This window comes from Bacillus rossius, chromosome 1 (assembly GCF_032445375.1).
Source record: "Bacillus rossius redtenbacheri isolate Brsri chromosome 1, Brsri_v3, whole genome shotgun sequence".
Taxonomy (NCBI): domain Eukaryota; kingdom Metazoa; phylum Arthropoda; class Insecta; order Phasmatodea; family Bacillidae; genus Bacillus; species Bacillus rossius.
The window spans coordinates 352,628,571-352,650,186 of record NC_086330.1 but is presented as its reverse complement, the minus strand read 5'-3'; the positions used below and the strand labels follow the sequence as shown (position 1 = coordinate 352,650,186).

General features: G+C 37.8%; 1 protein-coding gene across 8 annotated transcripts in view; it reads left to right on the top strand.

The window, feature by feature from the left end:
- Window positions 1-21,616, top strand: part of LOC134528233 (transcription factor 12) — a 500,640-nt gene that overhangs the window by 467,785 nt on the left and 11,239 nt on the right. For 6 of the 8 annotated variants that reach the window (XR_010074370.1, XM_063361655.1, XM_063361653.1 and 3 more), the window contains 4 exons: window positions 707-793; window positions 11,892-11,978; window positions 12,868-13,013; window positions 16,580-16,713. Coding sequence is in view for 7 of the 8 variants with exons in the window: in XM_063361655.1 (XP_063217725.1) it covers window positions 707-793; window positions 11,892-11,978; window positions 12,868-13,013; window positions 16,580-16,713 (454 nt within the window). In the remaining variant the exon portion in view is untranslated. The remainder of the gene's footprint in view (window positions 1-706; window positions 794-11,891; window positions 11,979-12,867; window positions 13,014-16,579; window positions 16,714-21,616) is intronic. The other 2 variants (XM_063361658.1, XM_063361657.1) reach the window with 2 other exon arrangements.

Below are 21,616 nucleotides of genomic sequence, written 5' to 3'. Positions count from 1 at the left end.
ACAATTTATTTGTAGAACTTTCAAAGGAATTTGTACGTTTAATATTGGGGATGGTACTCTCTCCGAGTCTCCGAGCTTAACTCTACTGTTGTAATATTTATGTTTTAGATATAAAAAAGGTATTATTGTTTATTTATAGTATATAAACATGCACAATAAGTTTATTGTGTAAAAAAAAATTATCGTTATCTTTCAGTAATTTCCTAGCAGTCTAGCTTCTGAGCAATCCACATCTTACATTGACATTGTTTATAGTTACAGGTATCAAATTTTTATATAATTATAGTTATCAAAGTTTCATTATTTAACAAATTAAGATTGTCGTTCATGGATTTGCTTTTTCAAGTTGAACAATGTTTCATGTAAATATTAAATATATATATTTAAATAATTTTATGTTGTTATATCTGGACTCATAAAGGTACATCTAATATGTATATAGTGACTGTTGTACAAACCATTTTATTTACTTGCAGTTAGTTTTCTCAGATCTGTAACTATTTTCAAAAGTAATTTATTGTCTTCCCTCTTTGCTTTTTTTATATGGCATGAGAAATAACGAATGCCACTTGGTCGATATTAGTATGAGAAAATCTGTTAGGAATTTGCTGAAGGATACAAAAATGGAAGGTGAAGGTAAATAGTTGTAGCTAGGTTAGGTGTTTCCCTGCTTGTGAACTGGACTTGTGTTCTCTCGTCACTGTTGTTCGAGCGCTGACGAGGACATTGAGGACCCGGGCACCAAGGCGGTGCGGGAGAAAGAGCGTCGTCAGGCGAACAACGTGCGGGAGAGGTAAGTGGGCAGCACGCACACCACCATCGCCTGGACCACACCTCGGCCCAGGTCGTTCTCGTGTCTGGAGTCAGCATGCCTCCTCACTTGTCTCGCTCTTGCACTCAAGTCACCTGCTGTCAGTTACCTCAACTGGGGCTGGTATCTCCTTGGAACTTACCAATTTCATCTCGAATATCTTCCTTTTTTTTATTAACTGTAAAGTAGGTATTTTTTTAATAGCTAATGGGGTTATTCCAAGATTTTTTTTAATACGTTTAGATTCAGATACTTCCATATCTGTATAGGAAAAACAGGTTTCAAATTTATTTTTTGTACAAAATATTTTTTTGTGATACCTTTTATTGCTAACTACTTTTTGATGTACATATAAATTTTATTAGTAGCTTTCTTCATAATAATAATAATCATTTTTCTATATAGTTTGTACTATTTCTAAAAACAATGCAAACCGCATCTGTATACTCTTGTGATAGAACTTAAGAAACGTTAATACATTTATTACTTATCCATGGCTGAATACGTTTTTCTAAAAATTATGCATGATGATCTGTGTGACAACTTCTTTTAGTTTTTCGGTGTTGGTTACAAGCACACTTTTTTGTTCCTTTTTTTTCTTTTGTGATTAGATATTTTTTTTAGCTCTGCAAGCCGTCACTCAAAGGAAGATTGGAGCCGATGTATGAAATACCTCCGAAGACTGACAGCTGTATAACTTTATACATTTTATGTGTTTTTGCTGTTCCAAATATTTTTAATTGGTGATGAATACCTGCTCCAAATCATTCAGGTCTTCTTGCTCTGTAAGATAACATGAACTAATTTATAATAAATGCCATAATGGGGTCTAAATGCAAGAACATTATTTTATATAAAAATTATAAATCAGGGGTGAGTTAAGAATAAATTTTTATTGATTCATATTCCGAGCCAATTCTATGCATAGTTTTTGAAAAGCATTAGCTTTAGGGTTGGGTATATTCTTAAATTCCTTAATTTCGTACATTCTCTAGAAAAATGGGTGATCAAGAGCGAGTACTAATAATCTCTATATTTAGAGCAGTGTTGCTTGACTTTGAGGGCCAGATGTCATTCTTGAAACTGATACAGGAGACCAGAAACACATGGATACAATATTTGGCATGTTATAAAGTAGTTAAAATAATTTTAAAAAAAATTATTTACAAAATAAAAAAAAAACTAAGTTTTACCATGAAATAGTATATAGATTACAAATATTGAGCAATATTTTTCAATATTTCTGTGAGAAAGTTGTGGTTTCTGAAAAGTGTTGCAAACAACTTACTTTACTTAAAAGCAAAAACTGATAATATACAATACATGTATTTCTTGGTTCTTTGTCAAAATATTATTTAAGTGGGCGGTGCGAAAAAAATGTCATGGGCCGGATGTGGCCCACACGCAAGTGGAGGTCCTAGACTGCTGGTATTTTGGCCCACTTACTTTTGAGGGGTGTACTATTTGGAAGAGGGGCCTTATTGGCCTGGGAGGGGAAAGGTATGAACATTCGGTGAAAGGACATTCGGGGGCTCTACCCTGAAAAATTTTAAAATTAAATTCTTTGAAAAAATACTTTTAAGATAACCTATAACTAAAATTTTGATTATGGGTTTGAAAATTCAGCTTAAGATTTTTAAATATTCTTTCCTGAGAAATTATACTTTGCTTACTTTTTAAAAAAGTTAACAATCAATCCCTGTTGAAATGGCATCATTACATGAAGCAGTAAAATCCTGAAAGTTTTTTTCTAATACGATGTGATTAAATCCTAATTGACATTGAAAGGTATTGACCAGCACTTGAAAAATTCATGCTAGTTACAATTTAATTGTTCAGTTTCTTACTAATTTTCATTCTTTTTCACATAAAATCAGACAAACCAAGAAAATGAAAATAAAACGAGTGGATGTGGGGCCCTATAGTCGTGTGGTCCTGGGGCTACAGAATGCCAGTTGAGTAGATCTGTAAAATATTTACACTCACCAAAATAATAATTTTTTCCATGATAACAGTATGAAGGATTAGGGCCTGGAAAAATTAGCATCTATTTATTACATAATTAGCATTTATGATGTTGAAAATTAGCATCTATTTTCCAGAAATTAGCATCTATTTTTGAGAAATTTGCATAAGATATTAAAGTTACATAACAATACAAGAAGTTGTAATAGTGTTTATACCCATTATGACGAATTTTAACACAAACCAAAATCATTAAACGGTATTTGTAAACAAACGTTTGACCACTAGTAATTTCAGATGGAAACACACTGACGATTCGAGTTTTATTATTATTATTATTACTTAACCTGCAATTGGGCTTTCACCCGGTGGCAAGAACTCCCACTCACTCCCCTCTCCCCCCCCCCTCCATCAGCTTTCTCCTCAGCTCCCTCCCATCCCTGACCTCCACCATTTCCTCCCCCAGCCCATTCCACTCCCTCCCCGTCCTCACCAGGAAGGTGTTCCGCCCTCTCTCTGTCCGCCTCCACACCCTCTGGAGCTTACATCTGTGGTCTCTTCGTCCTCTGTACTCCCCTCTATGTACTTTGCTTCCCAATTGCCCCCATCCCCCTTCCCCCTTCAGCACCTTGAACATCCTGACCAACCTTTCCACTCTTCTTCTCCTCTGTAACGTTTCCCACCCCAACTCCTTAATCATTTCCGTTGGGCTATGCAGTTTCCCATCCTGCCCCTCCCTCCTTCTCCACATTCCCATCACCCACCTAGCCGCTCTGCGCTGCACCCCTTCCAGCTCCTTCACCTCAGTCACCAGGTAGGGGTCCCAGACCGCCGCCGCATACTCCAACATTGGCCTGACCAATGTGGAGTATGCCTTCTCCTTTGTCCTCCTCCCAGCTCCCTGCAGGGTCCTACCAAGCAACCCCAGCGCCTGCCTTCCCCTCCTGACCACCCCCTCTATGTGCTCCGCCCATCCTAGGTCATTTTTCAGTGTCACCCCCAGGTACTTATATCCTGCTGCCTCTCTTATCTCCTGCCCCTTCCAGTAATATACATTTCGTGTGACTTTCCTCCTCTTTGTAAATCTGACAACTTTTGTCTTACCAACATTCAAGGACATTCCATTTTTCTCCGTCCATTGCTCCAACCTTATCAAGTCCTCTGTTAAACATCCCCCTTCCCCCACAACCTCATACACTACACAGTCATCTGCAAATAGCCTCCATCTGGCTTTCATGCCCTCCCCCAGATCGTTTATCATAATTGTGAACAACAGAGGCCCCAGCACACTCCCCTGTGGCACCCCCGACGTCACTTCCCCCTCCTCGGAGCTTTCCTCACCCACTCTCACTCTTTGTCTTCTATTCCTCAGGAAATCACCCACCCAGTTTACCACCCTTCCATCCCTCACCAGCAACTCAACCTTTTCCATTAACCTCCTATGGGGGACCTTATCAAACGCCTTTTCAAAATCTATAAAGATTGCATCTATCTGCTTCCCCCCGTCCACCGCTTCCACCAGGTCTTCCAACAGCCCAGCCATCTGGGTCTCGCATGAGAACCCCATCCTGAATCCATGCTGCCTGTTATCCACCCACCCCAGATCTTCCATTTCCCCCTTTACGTACCTTCCTACCAACCTCTCCATCACTTTTCCTACACAGGACGTCAAACTGACCGGCCTGTAACTTCCTGGCTCCGCCTTATCATTTCCCCCCTTGTAGATGGGAACTACCACTGCCTCCTTCCATTCCATTGGTAGTTTCCCCTCCTCCAGAGACTGCTTGAAAACCTCCAACAGGTACTTCCCAATCTCCCTATCACCCAACTTCAAATGACTATTCCCTATACCATCTGGCCCAGCTGCCTTTCTCCCTTTCAACCTCCTGATCACCTTAATTACATCTGTCAGTCGCAGCTCAAAGGCCTTCCTGCCCATTAAACTGTCGTCCTCTTTACCCTCCCATGCCTCCCCCTTTGTAAATACTGCCAGATATTGCTCCTGCAGTAAGTCTGCCTTTTCCCTGTCCTCTGTATATTCCTGCCCCCCTCCTCCTCTGAGAACCCCTATTCCCTCCTCACCCTTCACTCTTCTTATGTATCTGTAGAGCTCCGCCCCATTTACCGTCCCCCCTTCCCCCATCAGCTGTTCCATGTAAGCATCCCTTGCTTCCCGCGATTTCCTCCCTAGTTCCTTCCCAAGCGCCTTCATTTCCGCCTCTATCTCCTCTCCCCCAAGCTTCCTTGCCCTCGCATGCAGCCTCCTACATTTCCTTTTCAACACTTTCAACTCCCTTCCATAGTAGGGAGGGTCACCTCCTTGGCCTACCCTCCTCTGAGGTACAAAACGTGTAGCCATCTGCAGCAGAATATTTCTTAAGGCAGCCCATCTACCTTCGAGGTCCTCTATATCTACCCATCTACTGTATTCCCCCTTCAGGAATGCCTCTGCCCCCACTCTATCAGCCTTACCCCAACAGTTTACCACGTTTCCCCTCCTTACCCTTTTCTCCCTCCAGCCCACGTCTAACTCCACTACTGGGATCCTGTGATCACTGATGCCCTCCATTACCACACTTCCCCTGACCGCCTCCATTGGTCTCACAAGTACCACATCCAACAGGTTCCCGTCATCCTGCTCTCCTCTCCTGGCACCTTTTCTGGTGCTTTCAGTCACCACCTGCTCCAGTCCTCTGTTTGCCAGTTGAGATGCCCATCTCTGTTCCCTTGACCCCATCCCCTCCGGCCCCTTTTCCCATGCCACCCCTGGCATGTTCAGATCCCCCGCCACTATCACCCACTTGCCTTCCCCTAGCATGTCCAACCTGTCCTGCACCTCCCGTATGGCTTCATCCCCTTGCCCTGGTGGCCGGTACACCGCAATCAGCCGTACATTTTTCTCTCCTACCTGGAACTGCATCTCCAATAACTCCGCTCTCCCCCCAACCCATACAACCCTACCACAGAGTCCCTCTCGCATGCACACCATTACCCCTCCTCCATTCCTGTTCCTGTCCCTTCTAAATATTTCAAAGTGTGCTCTCTTCAGTTCCCCATCTCTAATTTCCTCGTCCAACCATGTCTCCACCGCTACAATGATATCCGCCCCATAGGCTTCCACCCTGCCCCAGAACTCCTCCACCTTCTTATATATACTTCTACAGTTTATAACTGCGACTTTTACATATTGGCATTTTCCCCTTTGCGCCTCTGTCCCTTCCGCCCTGATACGAGTGCCCCTTCCCCTTAGAACCCCGATTTCCAGCACTCTTGCAGCCCTATCCAACTCCACCCCCCTCTTTCCTCCTTCCTCGCTCCCCGTCCAACCAATCTGAGTTTTGTTGACTTTAGCTGTCACCTCCTCCCTAGCATTGCTATCGGCTCTATATTCACAATCACCCCCCTTCTCTCCACCTTCCTCACTATCTAGTTGCTATCTTCTTCCCTGCTGCTCAAACCTTGCCCTTTCCAAATGGCCAGAAGTCTCCCTTCCTAGCAGGTCTCCTAGCATCCATTTTCCCCTCTCTGTTAGGTGAACCTGATCCCTGCCCACACAGTCCTGCCCCACCCATTTCCTGCTATCTACCAACATGGCTCCCAAGTCCCTACACACCCTCTCATACACCTCGCTGACCGCCGCAGCCTTGACATAGTTTATACCCCTCCTTACTAGTACCCCACTGACCACAACTCTGGCTACAGGGAACTTCTCCTTCACCTTGCCCACTAGCCCCCTCATATCCTCCTCTACTTCCCTCCCCACCACTCTACCAGCCACATCATTTCCCCCTACATGAACAACCACCACCTTAACTTTACTGCTTCCTTTCATGCAGCCTACCCTCTCCCCCAAGTTCCTAATCTTTGCACCTCCAAACGCAGCTTTATATATACTTCCTTTCCCCACCCCCTGCAATTCTACCCCCTTCACAATAGAGCTGCCCAGGAAAATCACTTCGGGCTCCTGTCTAACTATTGTACCCCTTTTCGTATCCCTGCCCTCTTCATGCCTGTTCACATCTACGTTGCTTGTACCCACAGCCTTACTGCCGGCCTCCTCCCGCACCCTCCTTGCTACCCCTTCATTCTGCAACCTGACACCTGTTTCCTGAACTTCCCCAGTACATGCCTCTGCATATGTGGCCTTAACAGCTTGAGTTCTTACTTTCTCCCTCCCTTCCAGCTCCTCCACCCTCCTGCGCAGCCTATCTACCTCCACATCAGCCTCCTTTCTCATCTGCCTTTCCTTCTCAACTTCCTCCTTTGTCCTCTTCAGCTCGCACTCCAGCCTTTCGACCCTTACTAACACACTTCTCAACCCATCCTCCCTTTTTACTTCTTCCTCTACCCTCTCTAATCTATGTTTTATTTCCATCTCCTTCCTGTACAACACCTCACCTAATCCTTCTTTCAAATCGACTTCCCTCCTTGTCCCACTCAGACCCTCAACAATCTTTCCTCCCAGAATATCACCAATGAAATTGAGTGCCCAGTCCTTACCCACATCTACATTCCCTCCTTCCCTCTGAGTTCCTGACACCCCACCTACCAGCTCCTGGCTACCACTGCTTCCTGCCATTGCCACTACACTTCCTGAACCCTTGTTATCCTTGTCACAATCCTTACACATCCACTCCTGCCCCAGACTACCCAGCTCCCCCTCCTCTAGTCCTGCACACTCCGTATGGACCCAGCCTTCGCATTTGTCACACCGTACACCACTCTCTCCATCTTTCCACACCTTTTTACAACCCACACATTTAAGCTTCGACTTACATTTCACCCTACCCATTTTGTCACAACTTCAGTACGCTAAATGTGCACCACAAAATGTATGATTTGTCCCTATGTAAAATATTGATCAGAAAAAAAATTTGAAGACTAAAGTGATTATCAACGAATGTAAAAACCGCGTACTAAAATATTTGTAGTAGTTTTCAGCATTTAAAATATTTTCATTTTTATCTTTGCAAGTTCACTACGATCCCGTCAACGACCTAGATATTTTCTAGGTTGTTGGTTTCCGTGATGCGCTTCCCGGGAAATTTTGTTTTGTTAGGTTAGATACTCTTCATGAACAGGCAACACACGATGCAATGGCGAACGTAGGCGAACGTGATGTGATCTAACAAAACAAAATAACTGCGTCGATAAGTAGTGTGAACATTCTTTTCTAAACAACATTCAACGGTATCTTGAGTAAATCGTAAAGAATAAATTTACAAAATTACTTATTCTATACTATCATGCGTGATATTTGGTTAAGGAATGTTTTATAAATAAAGGTTAGGATTCGGATTTTATTCCTTCAACAAGCCTTGTCAGAAGCTATTGTTTACGGTAATTGTGTTATGGTGGCTATTTTCAAAAAAAATACTTTGAGGAATGTGTGTTCAAGCCATTTTGTTGCATTCTATAGTGGTTTTTCGCCCGATAATGGCAATTTTACCGCGATTTCGCAAATATAGCATTTATAACAACAATTAGTAAAAAATCGCATCTAACCTCAAAATTCGCAAAAAAATCGCATCTATCGCAAATTGCGAATTTTTCCGGCCCCTAAGGATTATCAATTATTTTAGAGAATCCTGTTTTCTGACTTTACATGCTAATAACTTTTTTGTTTAATTTATTGACTATGATGAAATGTTCTGTAATCATGAAGTAAAAAACGTAACCAAGAACAGAATGAGGATTACAGGCCATACTGTAACATCAATAACTAATGTTGCATATGTATGTGTCCACATTTTTGGCAGCAACACGGTTAATATTAAGCTGCTTTTAGTTTTCATATGCTTGGATGTGTACAGTATGATTTTATTGCCACCTTATCGTGTACTAAGGTTGAGGTGGTCTACATGACAAGAATCTATATACAGTAGAATCTCGTTATAAAGTACATCAATAAAGCCTCAACTTTTATACTTAGTAATGAAAGTACTTTATTCTGAAAGTTACTTTTAAAACGTAGTATTTCTGAATTTTTAAAAATAAAGTAGTAGGGGATCAAATGTAACATTAGTTTGGAAGCAAATATTTGTAAAACAACAAGAATTTAAAAAAAATTACTGAACTTAATACAGTAGCCTAAATTCTAGGCCTACATATACAAAATGACAAATTGGTTAAACTATTTTGCAGATATGTACATTTATTGGGATATAATTCCCTCGTCATCTAGGCGAAGTCTCTTGCGACCAGCAGATAAAGATGACTGTTAATAATTTTTTCGCAATCTTTTATTATTGTTGACAGTGTAGTGGGAACCAAACCAAACGACCGTGCCACATCTGCAATTTTTCTGCCTTTGTCAACTTCTTTTAAAATTTCCACATTTTCCTTCAAAGTAAACTGCTTGCGTTTCTTTTTATCTTTTTGGCCATCCATCCTGATTAAAATATTCAATCAACAATATTGTTTTCCTCGTGCCACGTCAAACGTAAACAAACTTCTCATCCATAGATAACCATAGCTCCGCACTAGTAGCGTGCGTCGAGAGCATGGTTGTGCCAGGCAACATTCCGACCTTACGTGGCAAAACAAAGCGTGTCGGCCATGTTGTGACACCAAACAGTTCAAAAATTAACCTGCATAAATTAACATTATTGGAATTTCTATTTTGTATATAATTTAAAATATAATTTTTATTTAACGTTTGTATCTGCGGTAATTGAAACTTTTAAAACGTGCTCTATAAATAACCAAAAGATGGCGCTGCTAAAAACAATTGTCTTGAAGAGGGGCGAGAGAGCAATCAATTGTTTAGATCGTCTCATGCACTAAAGTGTGTGATCCATGGAGGTGGACGAATGGCGCGTTTTACTGTACTACAATGTACAATGTTTGTTTATGTTTTATACTTGTTAACGATTCTTGAAAGTGATAAGAATTAATCGTAATGTACATTTATATTAAAGAACCCCTGCGCAAAATCAGTAACTATCATGTAAAATTTTCCTGATAACTGGAAATGAATGGTCGTTGTATTGAAAGGTAGGGTACGTTTTTAACGTTATAGTGAAATATTTTTACATTGTTTACATTGGTGTTTTGAGCGGGAATTTAAAATCATACGTTGAACTGAAAGATACGTTATTCTAAAGTACGTTGTAACGGAATTTCACTGTATAGGTATTGTTTTATTTTTGTTTATTATATTTATACAGCAACTTCAAATAAATGTTAAGTTTTGTAGCTCTTCAAAGTGAAAATTGGTTAAAGACAACTTATTTTATTTTTTAGGTTGCACAAATCATGTCTATTGGCCTCCTTCATGAATAATTAGACTTCGTATAAAATATATATGTATAAAACTTTTTTTTTTGTAAGTTGACATGTTCCAAGTAAAACTAAAACAAGTAGTTATGGTTATTAAAAAAGTAAAATATGAAAAACCACAAAGCACAACTGTGACTGACAGGGGCCAGGAGTGGAAGTGATAATCTTTACAGGGTTAAAAGAAAAAAAAAATTGTGTCTAACGTTAATAGTAACATGACCATTAATGTTGCATACCTGACCATGTGACTTGAGTGCGGAGGTTTAGTTTTTATGTGCACCACTTTACCCTTGGTGTTAACAATGGTTTGCGTGCCTGCTCACTCGCCCAATTTTATCGTTTACTGGTTGGTTTTTATTTTTCCTTGTTTTTGTGTTTCAACCTATACTCTCTATGTTCCGGTCAGATTATAAATGCCAAAACATTTCTACGAGTACATGAAATAATTATATGAGATAATGTGACAAAAAAATTAAAATATTACCGAATTTTTATTTTACAGGTGCTAGATTTATTTGATTAAAACATTGTATTCCATCTGAAATCACCCATACTGTTTATTTGTTTTCATTTGCGAAAATTTTTGAACAGAATCTTGACAAACCTCTATAATTTAATTTATTGTCATTGTGTATATCAAATATACAATTGTTACTCATTCCAATCGTAATGAAGTGATTGTGTCAAAACTATATAACAAAGTTAAGGACACTTGAGAGTGTAATCTAGTACACCCGCCCCTCGAAGTTACACAGGAAAACAGAGCGCTAATTAAATACTTTTTTCCATTAGTGTGTATGTTAATGAAAAATAATTTGTTTTCCAATCAAGATTTTATGCTTGCTGACTACTATTTTAATCAAGACATTACTCCTGTTTAAATCAATTGACACTACTAATATATATCTAAATATATTTTAAGTGTATTTAAATAAATGTTGAATAACATTTTGAGATAAAATAACATCAAATTTAACATCCATGTACAGCATTGTTTACATAATAGAGCTTGCGTTTTAACATTCCTACGTAGGCACTTAAAACGTTTGTGATTTATTAAATACAAATGTTATTAATATGGGAGATATATTTCAGTTGTAATAAGATTTTAAAAAGCATGAACATAACATGTTCTATTATTAGAAATATTGTTTAATCTAATGATGTAATTCCCGTAAAATATTCCTGAAAGCTTCTGGTTTTTCTCTCCAGACCTGCTGCTGACATACAGAATTGCGTAATATAATCATTCGCTAAACACACTGGCCTCATCAGAAATAAATACATAATGAAGGAAGCAGATAACTATTAGGGAAAAGAAAAAAAATTGTTTTTGATTCGTCACATTATTAATTTGTTGCATTGTGTTTAATGATAACCAAATAGCAGTTGTCATTGTGCATGCAGAGACATAAAAATTCATATAAAAAAAGTGTTACTTTGAATCTATGACCGCGCTATTTCAAATCATGCAGTAAGTGTATCGGCGTTGTTACCTGAAAACCGTACAAATTGAACAGCATTATTTCGAGGGGCGGGTGTATTAATGAATTTGAGACATTGCATAGAATTGAGTTTTGGTTTCTCAGTCCTAGAAAGGTAAGTTAATTCAGAATTTCTGTCATGGCAGACTAGTGCTACCTAACAAAAGCCAAGAAATGTCTGTTCTCAGCATTTGCCAGTGCTGAAGAGTTTACAGTTTGTATCTCGAGACTGGAGATGTGCTGGTAGGTGTTTTGGCGTGCATTTATTCTGGCGAACTAGAGGGTGTAGGGGCAACACCGTAATACTCAGTCGGCAAACGCCCACACTGATGTGTTTTTTCCACCCACTGTTGTTCGAGCGCGGACGAAGAGGAAGACCCAGACACAAAGGCGGCGAGGGAAAAGGAGCGACGGCAAGCCAACAATGCGAGGGAGAGGTGAGCAGGCTCGCAAGCTTTGCAAAGGACACCTGAAAACATCACGCGAAAACTGTGGAAATTGACAACGTGGTGCTTTATTTTTAATTTCCGTAATGTACCTAATCCTGTAGGCAAATAAATTAGTTTGTTTTTGTCCATTTTGTAATGTATGTATATAGCATGGAAATAAGTGTTGTACTAATAGTTGTACTACTAGCTGTATGAGGCAGCCTTTTAGTGAGTATACATGCTTACCAATTCTTATGTAAGTCCTGTGTTTTCCTGGCTATTTAATTATTCAATTTTGGCTTGTCAAAACAGACCAAAATTTAAAAATCTTGATATCCTAAAATGTGAAAATTGCAAATATGATTCAAGTATACACATTTTTACCTGCTAGTTTGAATGAAAGATGAAAGCATTTTTTTTTAGATGTCTGATGGAAAAAAATTTAATTTAAATATTTTTTGGTTTTATTTGGGAAACATTTTGTAAATTATTAAGTTTGCAACTTGGCCTGAAAAGTGTAAAAACATCTGCCTATTCTTCACTTTTACTTTTAATCTTATTTCACTGTCAGGAATTTTTGAAATCCAAATTTTACTGCTCATATATTGAGTGCCTAGCATTCAAAAGACATTATTTGTGCAGTAATTTTTTTTTATGTTTCTTGAAAGTGATCATTTGCTTAGCAAGATAGTTGTAAAATCATGTAGAATGTGTGAGATATATAATATACATATAATCAAATGTGCGGTGGGAAATCACCCTGCCAAATGGGAAAGAGTTGTTCAATTTGTATGTGTATAAAAGAGGGTTTCTTGTATTTGAAAGTGTGACAAAGTGCTAGGAATTGTTGTGGGGTGATTGTGCACTAGTGTGTGATGTGAAGTGTGTTTGCCGTCAGGATACGCATCCGAGACATCAACGAAGCCCTGAAGGAGCTCGGCAGAATGTGCATGACGCACCTGAAGACGGACAAGCCCCAAACGAAGCTCGGCATCCTCAACATGGCCGTCGAAGTCATCATGAACCTGGAGCAGCAAGTTCGAGGTCAGCGCTATGTCCCTGTGTTTCCTGCATGCCTTCAGATGGCAGCCTCGCTGGCCCGCCAAATGGCGTGCACAGTTCTGGGTGTTAATGCATCATTTAAAAACAGTTCAAGATTTCGTTAAGATGTCCTATTACGCTTTTACGAATGGCACCGAAAAGCTTTTTAATTTTACTATTATGTGTATCTTAATATTTAAATTTGTTTAGTTTAAAAAACTTTTTTTTTTTTTTGTGAAAATTTTAATTATTTTGCTCTGTGTTCATTAGCTTTTTGCATCTTTTATCTTAACCCAGGACTTAAATCTCTAATGAACATAAGCTGCATACAGTAGAACCCTGTTATAATGTTCCTGCATATAATGTTTTCCTGCTTATAATGTCATATTTTTAAAGTCCCAATATTTCCCCCATAAGGACAATGTATTTATTTCCTGCATATAACGTTCATAAATAGTGTAATTTCCTGCTTATAATGTTTGCTTTCTAACATTCAATAAATGGGGAAAAAATGTTTTAAAACCAAATTATTCCAACACTTACGATAAAAAGTTTCCTTTATGTATGTTTATGTTTCCAATCACTGCCATACAATACATGAAGTTTGTTAAAATACAATTTTATGCAATATACTGAAGGTGCACAATGTTCATAGTCACGTGTCAGTTGGCACCCTTAGTCAACTCTTCTCTTCCTTGCCATTCCAGTGGGTATTCAGATGCACGTACATAGTCCTACGATATTTAAGTTGCCAACCATTGAGTGAGGGCATAACTAAAAGTGTTTTCTATTGCTTACATATATATATATATTTTTTTTTTTCATTCATACGTAGGAATTCCAAAATTAAACATTTTCAGGTGGCGAAGTAGTAGACGTTCTCACTCTTAATGTTATCATCATGAATCGTGAGACAATTTTACAAAAAATGTGGCAGTGTATCTTTAAAGACAAACAAAATTTAACCAGGGAACAAGATGAAGTTGAAAAATTGTTGGCTTGTTTCAGAAAATTAATTTATCAAGTATACTATCTTTGGTTTTAACATTAAAGTTGTTAAGTGCTAAATTGAGATTTCCTGCTTATAACGTTTTCCTGCTTATAATGTTTTTTTTCTTGTGCTCCCTTGAAAAACATTATAACAGGATTCTACTGTATTTGGATACACATGATATGAAATATGTGATGGTACAAATGCTTTGGAATAAACACTACAGCAAAACATATTTTGTTTAGTTTTTTTGCTGCCGTTCTGAACAGCATGGGTAAAGTGCTTTCACAGAGCAAGAAAACAGTTGTGTTAAAATAAAACCTTCAACAAAGAAATGTAATAGTTGCTATTTTGAATGGTAGGCCCAGTCAATAAGTAGTCGTAAATAATGAGGGAACAACTTTTAGCATTCGAACACCCTTAAACCTAAACCCTTTGCATCTTTTTTCGCATGACCTGAAGTTTTATTTACAATGGAGAATGCAAAATGTTAAACACACCACAATCCAAGTAAATTACATCAATGCCACAAAAAGTTACATTTATTACTGTCTTAACCTTAAAATTTAATTCTCATTGATGTATAGTTGTGATGAAACCAAGCCTTTAAATTGAAAGAAATTATGGAAATTATTTTTCTTTGCAACCTAAACTAAAATTTCTGTAAATTTTACCAGGGTCTAAATTTATCAAGATAGCAATTTACAATAATTTTGTATCTATAGCAATTTGTAGGGATTGGAGGAGACTTGAAAACTTGAGCAGAATCAAGTGAGTAGCTAGAGTTTGACTCGATTTGAAAATCAGTTTTATTTAGAGGTGGGACGATACCACACTTTCGATACTCGATACTGTATTGTTTTCTCAGTTCGATACTTTCGATACTTCTTTAGGATACTTTCGATTCTCCAGGGAAAAATATTTTCCCATTAAGTAACAATTTTTACAAATAACATAAATTAGTTTTAAACTATATAAATTCAATCTATCATACCAGCACAATGTCAGATTTAACTTAAATACATAATGTGTAAATAATTGCATTATATTAATGAAAGATATGAATTCATCATTATATATACATACTAGCTGCCCGACCCGGCTTCGCACGGTTGTATTAATGGGGGAGGAAATGAGACCAAATCTCTTATTTACAGTTATAATAAATGAGATAAAATGAAAATTAATTAATTTTGACAAAAACTTAATACAATTCTTTGTAATGTACCAAAGAAAAAACGAATAGCACCGATGGTTTCCCGACTCTCGAGCACGCAACGTTGTCATGGAGACGAAGTACCCATTGTTTCCCGGGCTTAAACACCAATCAACATGGATAATCAGTTTATTATTAATTATAAATTATTAAGACCATTAATCGAAATAAAAACTATCCTATCTCTCAAGTTGGATCGAACTGCACATGGTGTGCGAATTTTATTATAATCGGTTAAGTGTTTTAGGAGTCCATTGAGGACAAACATTGTGACACGAGATTTATATATATTAAGATAATAAAACCACCAGAAATTTAAAATACAGTCCATAATCAAGTTAAGCTGACATGAGAAACAGTGGCCTTACAAAATGTTTAAGTCCTTTCTTGGAGGGGGGGAAATGTCACCAAGCCTAAATTAGAAATAAAAAATTAGGCTATTGTAAAAAGAAAATCAGAAATTTTTGCTTGTTTGTTTCATTTTACAAACAACTTTATGCAACAGAACAATTTTCAATAAAATTTTAACTTGAGAAACGTAAAATACAAAACAATCCGATCGTAAGAAAACAATAACAAACGGGTATATTCAGTTCAAAGATTAATGAATGCACAAAATTTGAGATCCGAGCCTTGGTAAAATGCGTGCACCATTTTCATAATCATTGCTAGTTTGCGCCACTAGTCTTGCTTGGTGCTGGCCATAGATGCTACTAGTGAAGTGCACAGTCTTCCTGATACTATCCATATCTATGGTGCGATAAAGTTATTTTCTTACGTTTGCAAAGGTAAACAATGAACGTTTTTCAAAATAAAAGCATTAATTAAAACGTAATTTATCAGGAGGAATATATCTAACAAAAAAATTTGTGAATTTTAGGATTTTCCGCTTCGTAAAAACGTATGAAACAGGAAATTAATGATTTTATAAGTGTATGTTCCGGGAAAGTAAACCATTGTAAATGTAGTACTTTCGGCGGGACCAAAATTAATCTGCGTATGACACGGGAAAATGTATGAAACGGGAACGTATCATCGAGGTTCTACTGTAGTTGTATTTTGTACGATGGCGACTCATAACTTAATTCAACAAGCATTCCGGTATCGAAAAAATGTATCGAACTTACAGTTTCGATACTCGATACTTTGCGATACTATCAAGTATCAAAGGTATCGAGGTATCTAAGTATCGAAAATCCCATCACTAGTTTTATTGTACTCGACAGGGCGAGATTATTTTTTTTTGTTACCTAGTGCATAGAAGCGAATAGGCATGTTCTGCATTAACCATTGTTTTCCTTAACACTTGATAAAATGTGTTGTGAAGGGGGGCAGACCAACAGTTGTTTCCCTGTTTTGCAGAACGCAACTTGAATCCCAAGGCAGCGTGCCTGAAGCGGCGGGAGGAGGAGAAAGCAGAAGATGGCCCCAAACTGGGCCATCACCAGTGCCATCCTGCCCCACACATGGCGCAACCACCGTTCTCCACGATGCCGGTAGGTTATGGTGTTGCACAGTGAGGCGGCACACTTCACAGAGATGTGGCAAATAAATTTTCACTAGCTATTACAGTTTGATGCCGATGAAGAAGATCAAGCAATGTTATGAATCTAGACAGAATAATATGCTTAGTAATACCCCCCTATGTTCACAAATTAAAAGTTAACATACACGGGTGCATGTTGCCACACGTGGGTCCTCTAGTTTTGACGACTTCTGCTCATGGCTATAGCAGTTTCTGCATGCATGCACATTGGACTTTCAACTTGTTAAATTTTTGTTGTGTATTGCGTAAATGCGTACTTATTTTATTGAATTTTTGATGCATACTAAACTTTTACCCTCTCAATTCACCTAAAGAAGTATAACCTTGAAAAAAAAAAAGGTGATAATATACCTTGTCTTGGGGGGAAATGACACAGGTTCAGCGTAGAGGCATTTAAATGTGATGTGTTCGGTACTCCTGTTTATCGTCTACACTTGAGAAATCAATAATAGCACCTTCTTGTTAAACAGAATTTAGTTAAAAAGGATGAAAAATTTACAGTTTTTCCTTCAAATGAATACTTGTATACTTATCACGCTCAGCTACTTTAAAGAATTCTGCATTAAATTTTGTTTGTCTGGTTTATTTGTAACCTGGGAACACATGAATTTGCCCATTACCAAGGTTTGATGTTTACCCATCACTGGTGAGTTCTGTTTTTACCCGTTATCTTTTTGTTGATGTATTTTATTTTTCTTACAAATTTATTTCACAGAAAGTCTAAATTTCCTAACGCCAATACTGAATGAAACTAATGTTTTAGCAATCTTCATACGCTAAGTTAATTAACATTGGCTTCTTAGGAGGACATATATATTATAGATCTAAAATTATACAAATATGTCCAGTTGTGACTGAAAAAGAGCATAAATAACGTTGTAACCTAGCTTTTAGCAAGTTGCTGTAGTGAATAAAACTTCCACCGAAAAACGGCCAGGCAGTGACGTACCTCTCTTTGTTGTGTAAGGAATGCCAGAATACATGCACTCTCACTTCACAACAAATGTTAGGACATGAAACTAATATTGTCTCCTATTGTCTGCATGCCTCTGGTAACTGATACCTGCTGCTGAGAGTCAGAGAAATGCTTCCAACTCTGGGTCTGCTAGATTTTGTCCAATTGGTGTTCTGTAGATGGCAGCACTCATATGGCAAAATCACAAATACGTAGTGTTTATCACCAGTGCTGCCTTCTAGTCACATGTTTCACATTTAACGACTTTATCAGAAGTTTTATAATCTAGGAACATTTAAGAATGCTTTGTGTTAGTAAAATTTTATCCAAACAACAAATAACTTGTAAAAAATAATTACCTTAAAAAAACAACATATTTTTAGGAATTTCTTACTACAATTTTTTATTGCTGCCATGGCGTAGTTTAAAGCTCATGCATATTTTTTAGGTAGTTTTTATAAAAAAGAGAAGCAATAGTTTTCTCTGGGAAATCATTCCAGAAATAAGCAAAATAAATATAATGTTGATTATAAAAATTATTAGTTTACTTTTAAAAAAATTATTTTTGGACTGACACCTACAAAATTATTAACAGAAATTAGCGAAAATAAAGCATCCATACCCATCACTCCCTCTTAAGCCATGTCCATGAAATGATGTGCCCAATGTTCTGACGTTGCCACCATCTTCTAGGACAGTTAGCAACTGAAGGCACAAAAATATTTACATAGATGCCATTCACTGCCTAGCTGTGATTGGTCTATGTGGACGGCCATGATGGGGAGGAGGGTTTGGCCAGACAGGATAAGTCTTGTTTATTGGCTGTGGTAATAGTTCATGCATTCATGGTTGTGGTAAACAAAGAATTCAGCTATTACTTAATCTGTACAAATATTATCTCTTGGTAATAGTAGGATGGTTTTGGTTTTTTTTTCTTATTTCTGTAGATTCTCTGCCTAATGTGTAGCAGAATTTGGAAATATTTACAATCTGTTCGGCATGGTCAAAGTGGATTGCATGTCGTGTTTCATTATAGTGCTATGGCCAAGTGATTGCTGTTGTATTTTAATGTTGAATGTCTGCTAAATGTTATTTTAGACTAGTGGAGTTCTATCTGACAGTTTTTCTGTATAGTAATTCTTTTTGCTGGAGTATGACACTTTATAAATATCTGAAAGTTTCTTGGACAGTTCTTTGTCTTTCATAGTGCCTTTTAATGCCTTCAGTCTATTGAGTGGCTTCCGAACTGCTTTAATATTTTGTATTTTTTAGTACTTTCAATATGTATTCTGTTGTTCTCTAATGTATTCTATGGTAGTGCTGCAAATTGTTCTTTGTGGTCCCAGTTTTTAAAGTTGTGGTTTCTTTGTTGATCAAAACTCCGAAAGTTTCTATTTCTGTGTAACCATTGGCTACTTGAAATTTCTTCCTTAACAGGCTGAAGTTCTTGGTTTATGCTGTATTTGCTGCAGATTTCCTGTACTCTAGTGATAAATGTGCTTTTTTTGTAAACTGGAAGATGGTGAAAGATTGCATTTAGCTACATGTTTGTGTGTGGGGGTTTTCTGTTCTGCTGGTAGTTGAGTTGGTCCAAGAATAGTGACAGTGTGTAGTGCACATGTGTCCAGATGATAAAAAGAATCATCCACATTTCTTGGATAGTAGTGACAGAGGTGATCAAATGGCAGACTCTTCGGTTTGGAAATTGGCCTTTGTAAGAGAAGCCTGTTAAGGTCACACAGTGTTCCATTAGTTTTAACAAGTCCTTGTCTGGTTCAGAGTTGGTATTTTTCACTGAAACTTGTACTTGTTTGTTGGAGGATTTTCATGCCTTGAGTCTCTGATAAATGACTCAGGTTGTGGTATGACTTGTTTAAGCAAATTATTAATGTACCTACCTTGCCAGAGTATGTGTCTGTTTAGTGGTAGCACCTTCCAAATGATAGAGCGATACCTTTGGTTATTGTATATTTGGTAAATCTTGTATAGTAGGGTGTTCTGCTTGCCTTTGGAATTAATCTCTTCATGAAATGTCTGCTAGTGATGATTTCAGAAATTAATTTTTATTTTCAGCTCAATTTGTTTAAAAGGATTTTGTGGCCTTTATTTTCAATTATAATCGGCTAGTAAGTTTTTAACATTGTGTTCATAATCAGCAGCATTCATGACAAACAGTTATCATAGCCTATGTCAGCATGTGGAACAATGATGTTTTTATTTTAAGCTCTAGTAGAGCTCTCTTTTCTTTAGTGCTAATATTTGATTGGGTCAGTTGTGCTATGTTTATTACGTATACGCACCGTTTCTGCCCTATGCAGTATTTCTGCCCTGATTTCTTCAGTCCTAATGTTCAGAAGATGTGTAATGACTGCTTCGACTCCAGGAGTGAGATCCTGGTTTGGTAGCTTCATAAAACAAACATGAAAGTTAAGGCCCATCACCAAAGCTATTATGCTTGCATCATTAATATGTTTGTAGAAAAGAGAAAAGGTTGATCTCAATTTTATTTTGTCTAGTGTAGACTGTAGTTTCTTATTTACGAGATGGTTTAACTTCCTGTTGTGTTTCTTTTTTAATTTTCTCCTGTTCCATTTGAGGTTTTTCCTTGTTATTCTGTCAGGTGTCTCCCACTTACGAGAAAATAAACAATGAGACAGCATCTTCTGAATTTCAAACAAATGTTTTGACTTGTGGTGCATTTCCAATCAGGTATTCTGCATCCTTTGCCTCAGAAGAGCTTTTCTTGTTCTTCTGTAGCTTGTTTAGTAGATTGGTATTAAATGGCGCACTTTGGCTGTGATAGTTTTCCCAAGCAGGCTCATCGTTCTTTACGTTTGGGTGTCGTCGTGTACACATGGGTGTCGTTCTTTATGTATGGCTGTTGTAAAAACGTCAGTTATTTCAGATTCAAATGGCGCACCTGAATGTATGACAAGATTGAATTTCTGAAAGATAAGTCTTAAAAGTCATATGCAGCGATGTGCCGTTGGTCTCTTTATCCATACATTTTTTAATGAAGTTGAAATAGCAACATCATTTGATCGCAAAGTAGGCATGTTTTATTTTAAGTTATAATACTTATATTTCAGTTTACACAGCATTATAAACAGTGCTGGTAACTCCAGGCCAACTATCTGGAAGGGTGATGTGTGAACTTCGAGGCCTGCTCCAAAGCATGTATGTTGGTAATATTCATTAATAGTTAGCCTTTGTTAATCCATGACTGGGAAAGTATCTGGCCAGTCTGGACGAGTGTGCTTTATTTATGTGCAGGAGCATTTATGTGGCTTAGTTTTGGTCGGATGAAAGTTCATGGTTATGGCTAAACAAAGAATTTCAGATGTGGCTGATGATTGCCCGTTATAGCTGGAAAAGCATGTTCCCTGTTAATGTTATTAAGGTTTTTCCTATGGCTTGGCAGAAAGTTGATTGCACGTTCTGTTTCATTGTAGGCTATGGCTGAGTGATTTTATGTTGCACTTGATGTCTGGAACATGTTGGTTTAGACAGGAGAGTTCTTCTGCTACTCATCATAAAATTACCATGCATAAGGTGGACTACAGGGAACCACAAAAATTATAAACTGAAGCCAGTTCTAGGCACTGTGAAAATACTAAGACCTCCGCTAAGAAAATCTCAGGCATTTATACTGTAACAAGACCTACATACTACAGGCAGGCAGAAATGTCTTCACCCTTCTGGAAGAATGTGTAGCAGACATCAAATGCAATTCGTCAAGCCATAGCACAACACTACAATGAAACAGGATGTGCAATACACATTGACCACTCCAACACATTTCAAATAGGTATTTTAAACTGTAAGTTGAAATGTAAGCCTTAAAAAAAGTACGCAAATAACATTCACAGGTAAAACTGAAACACATTAGAGACAGTGA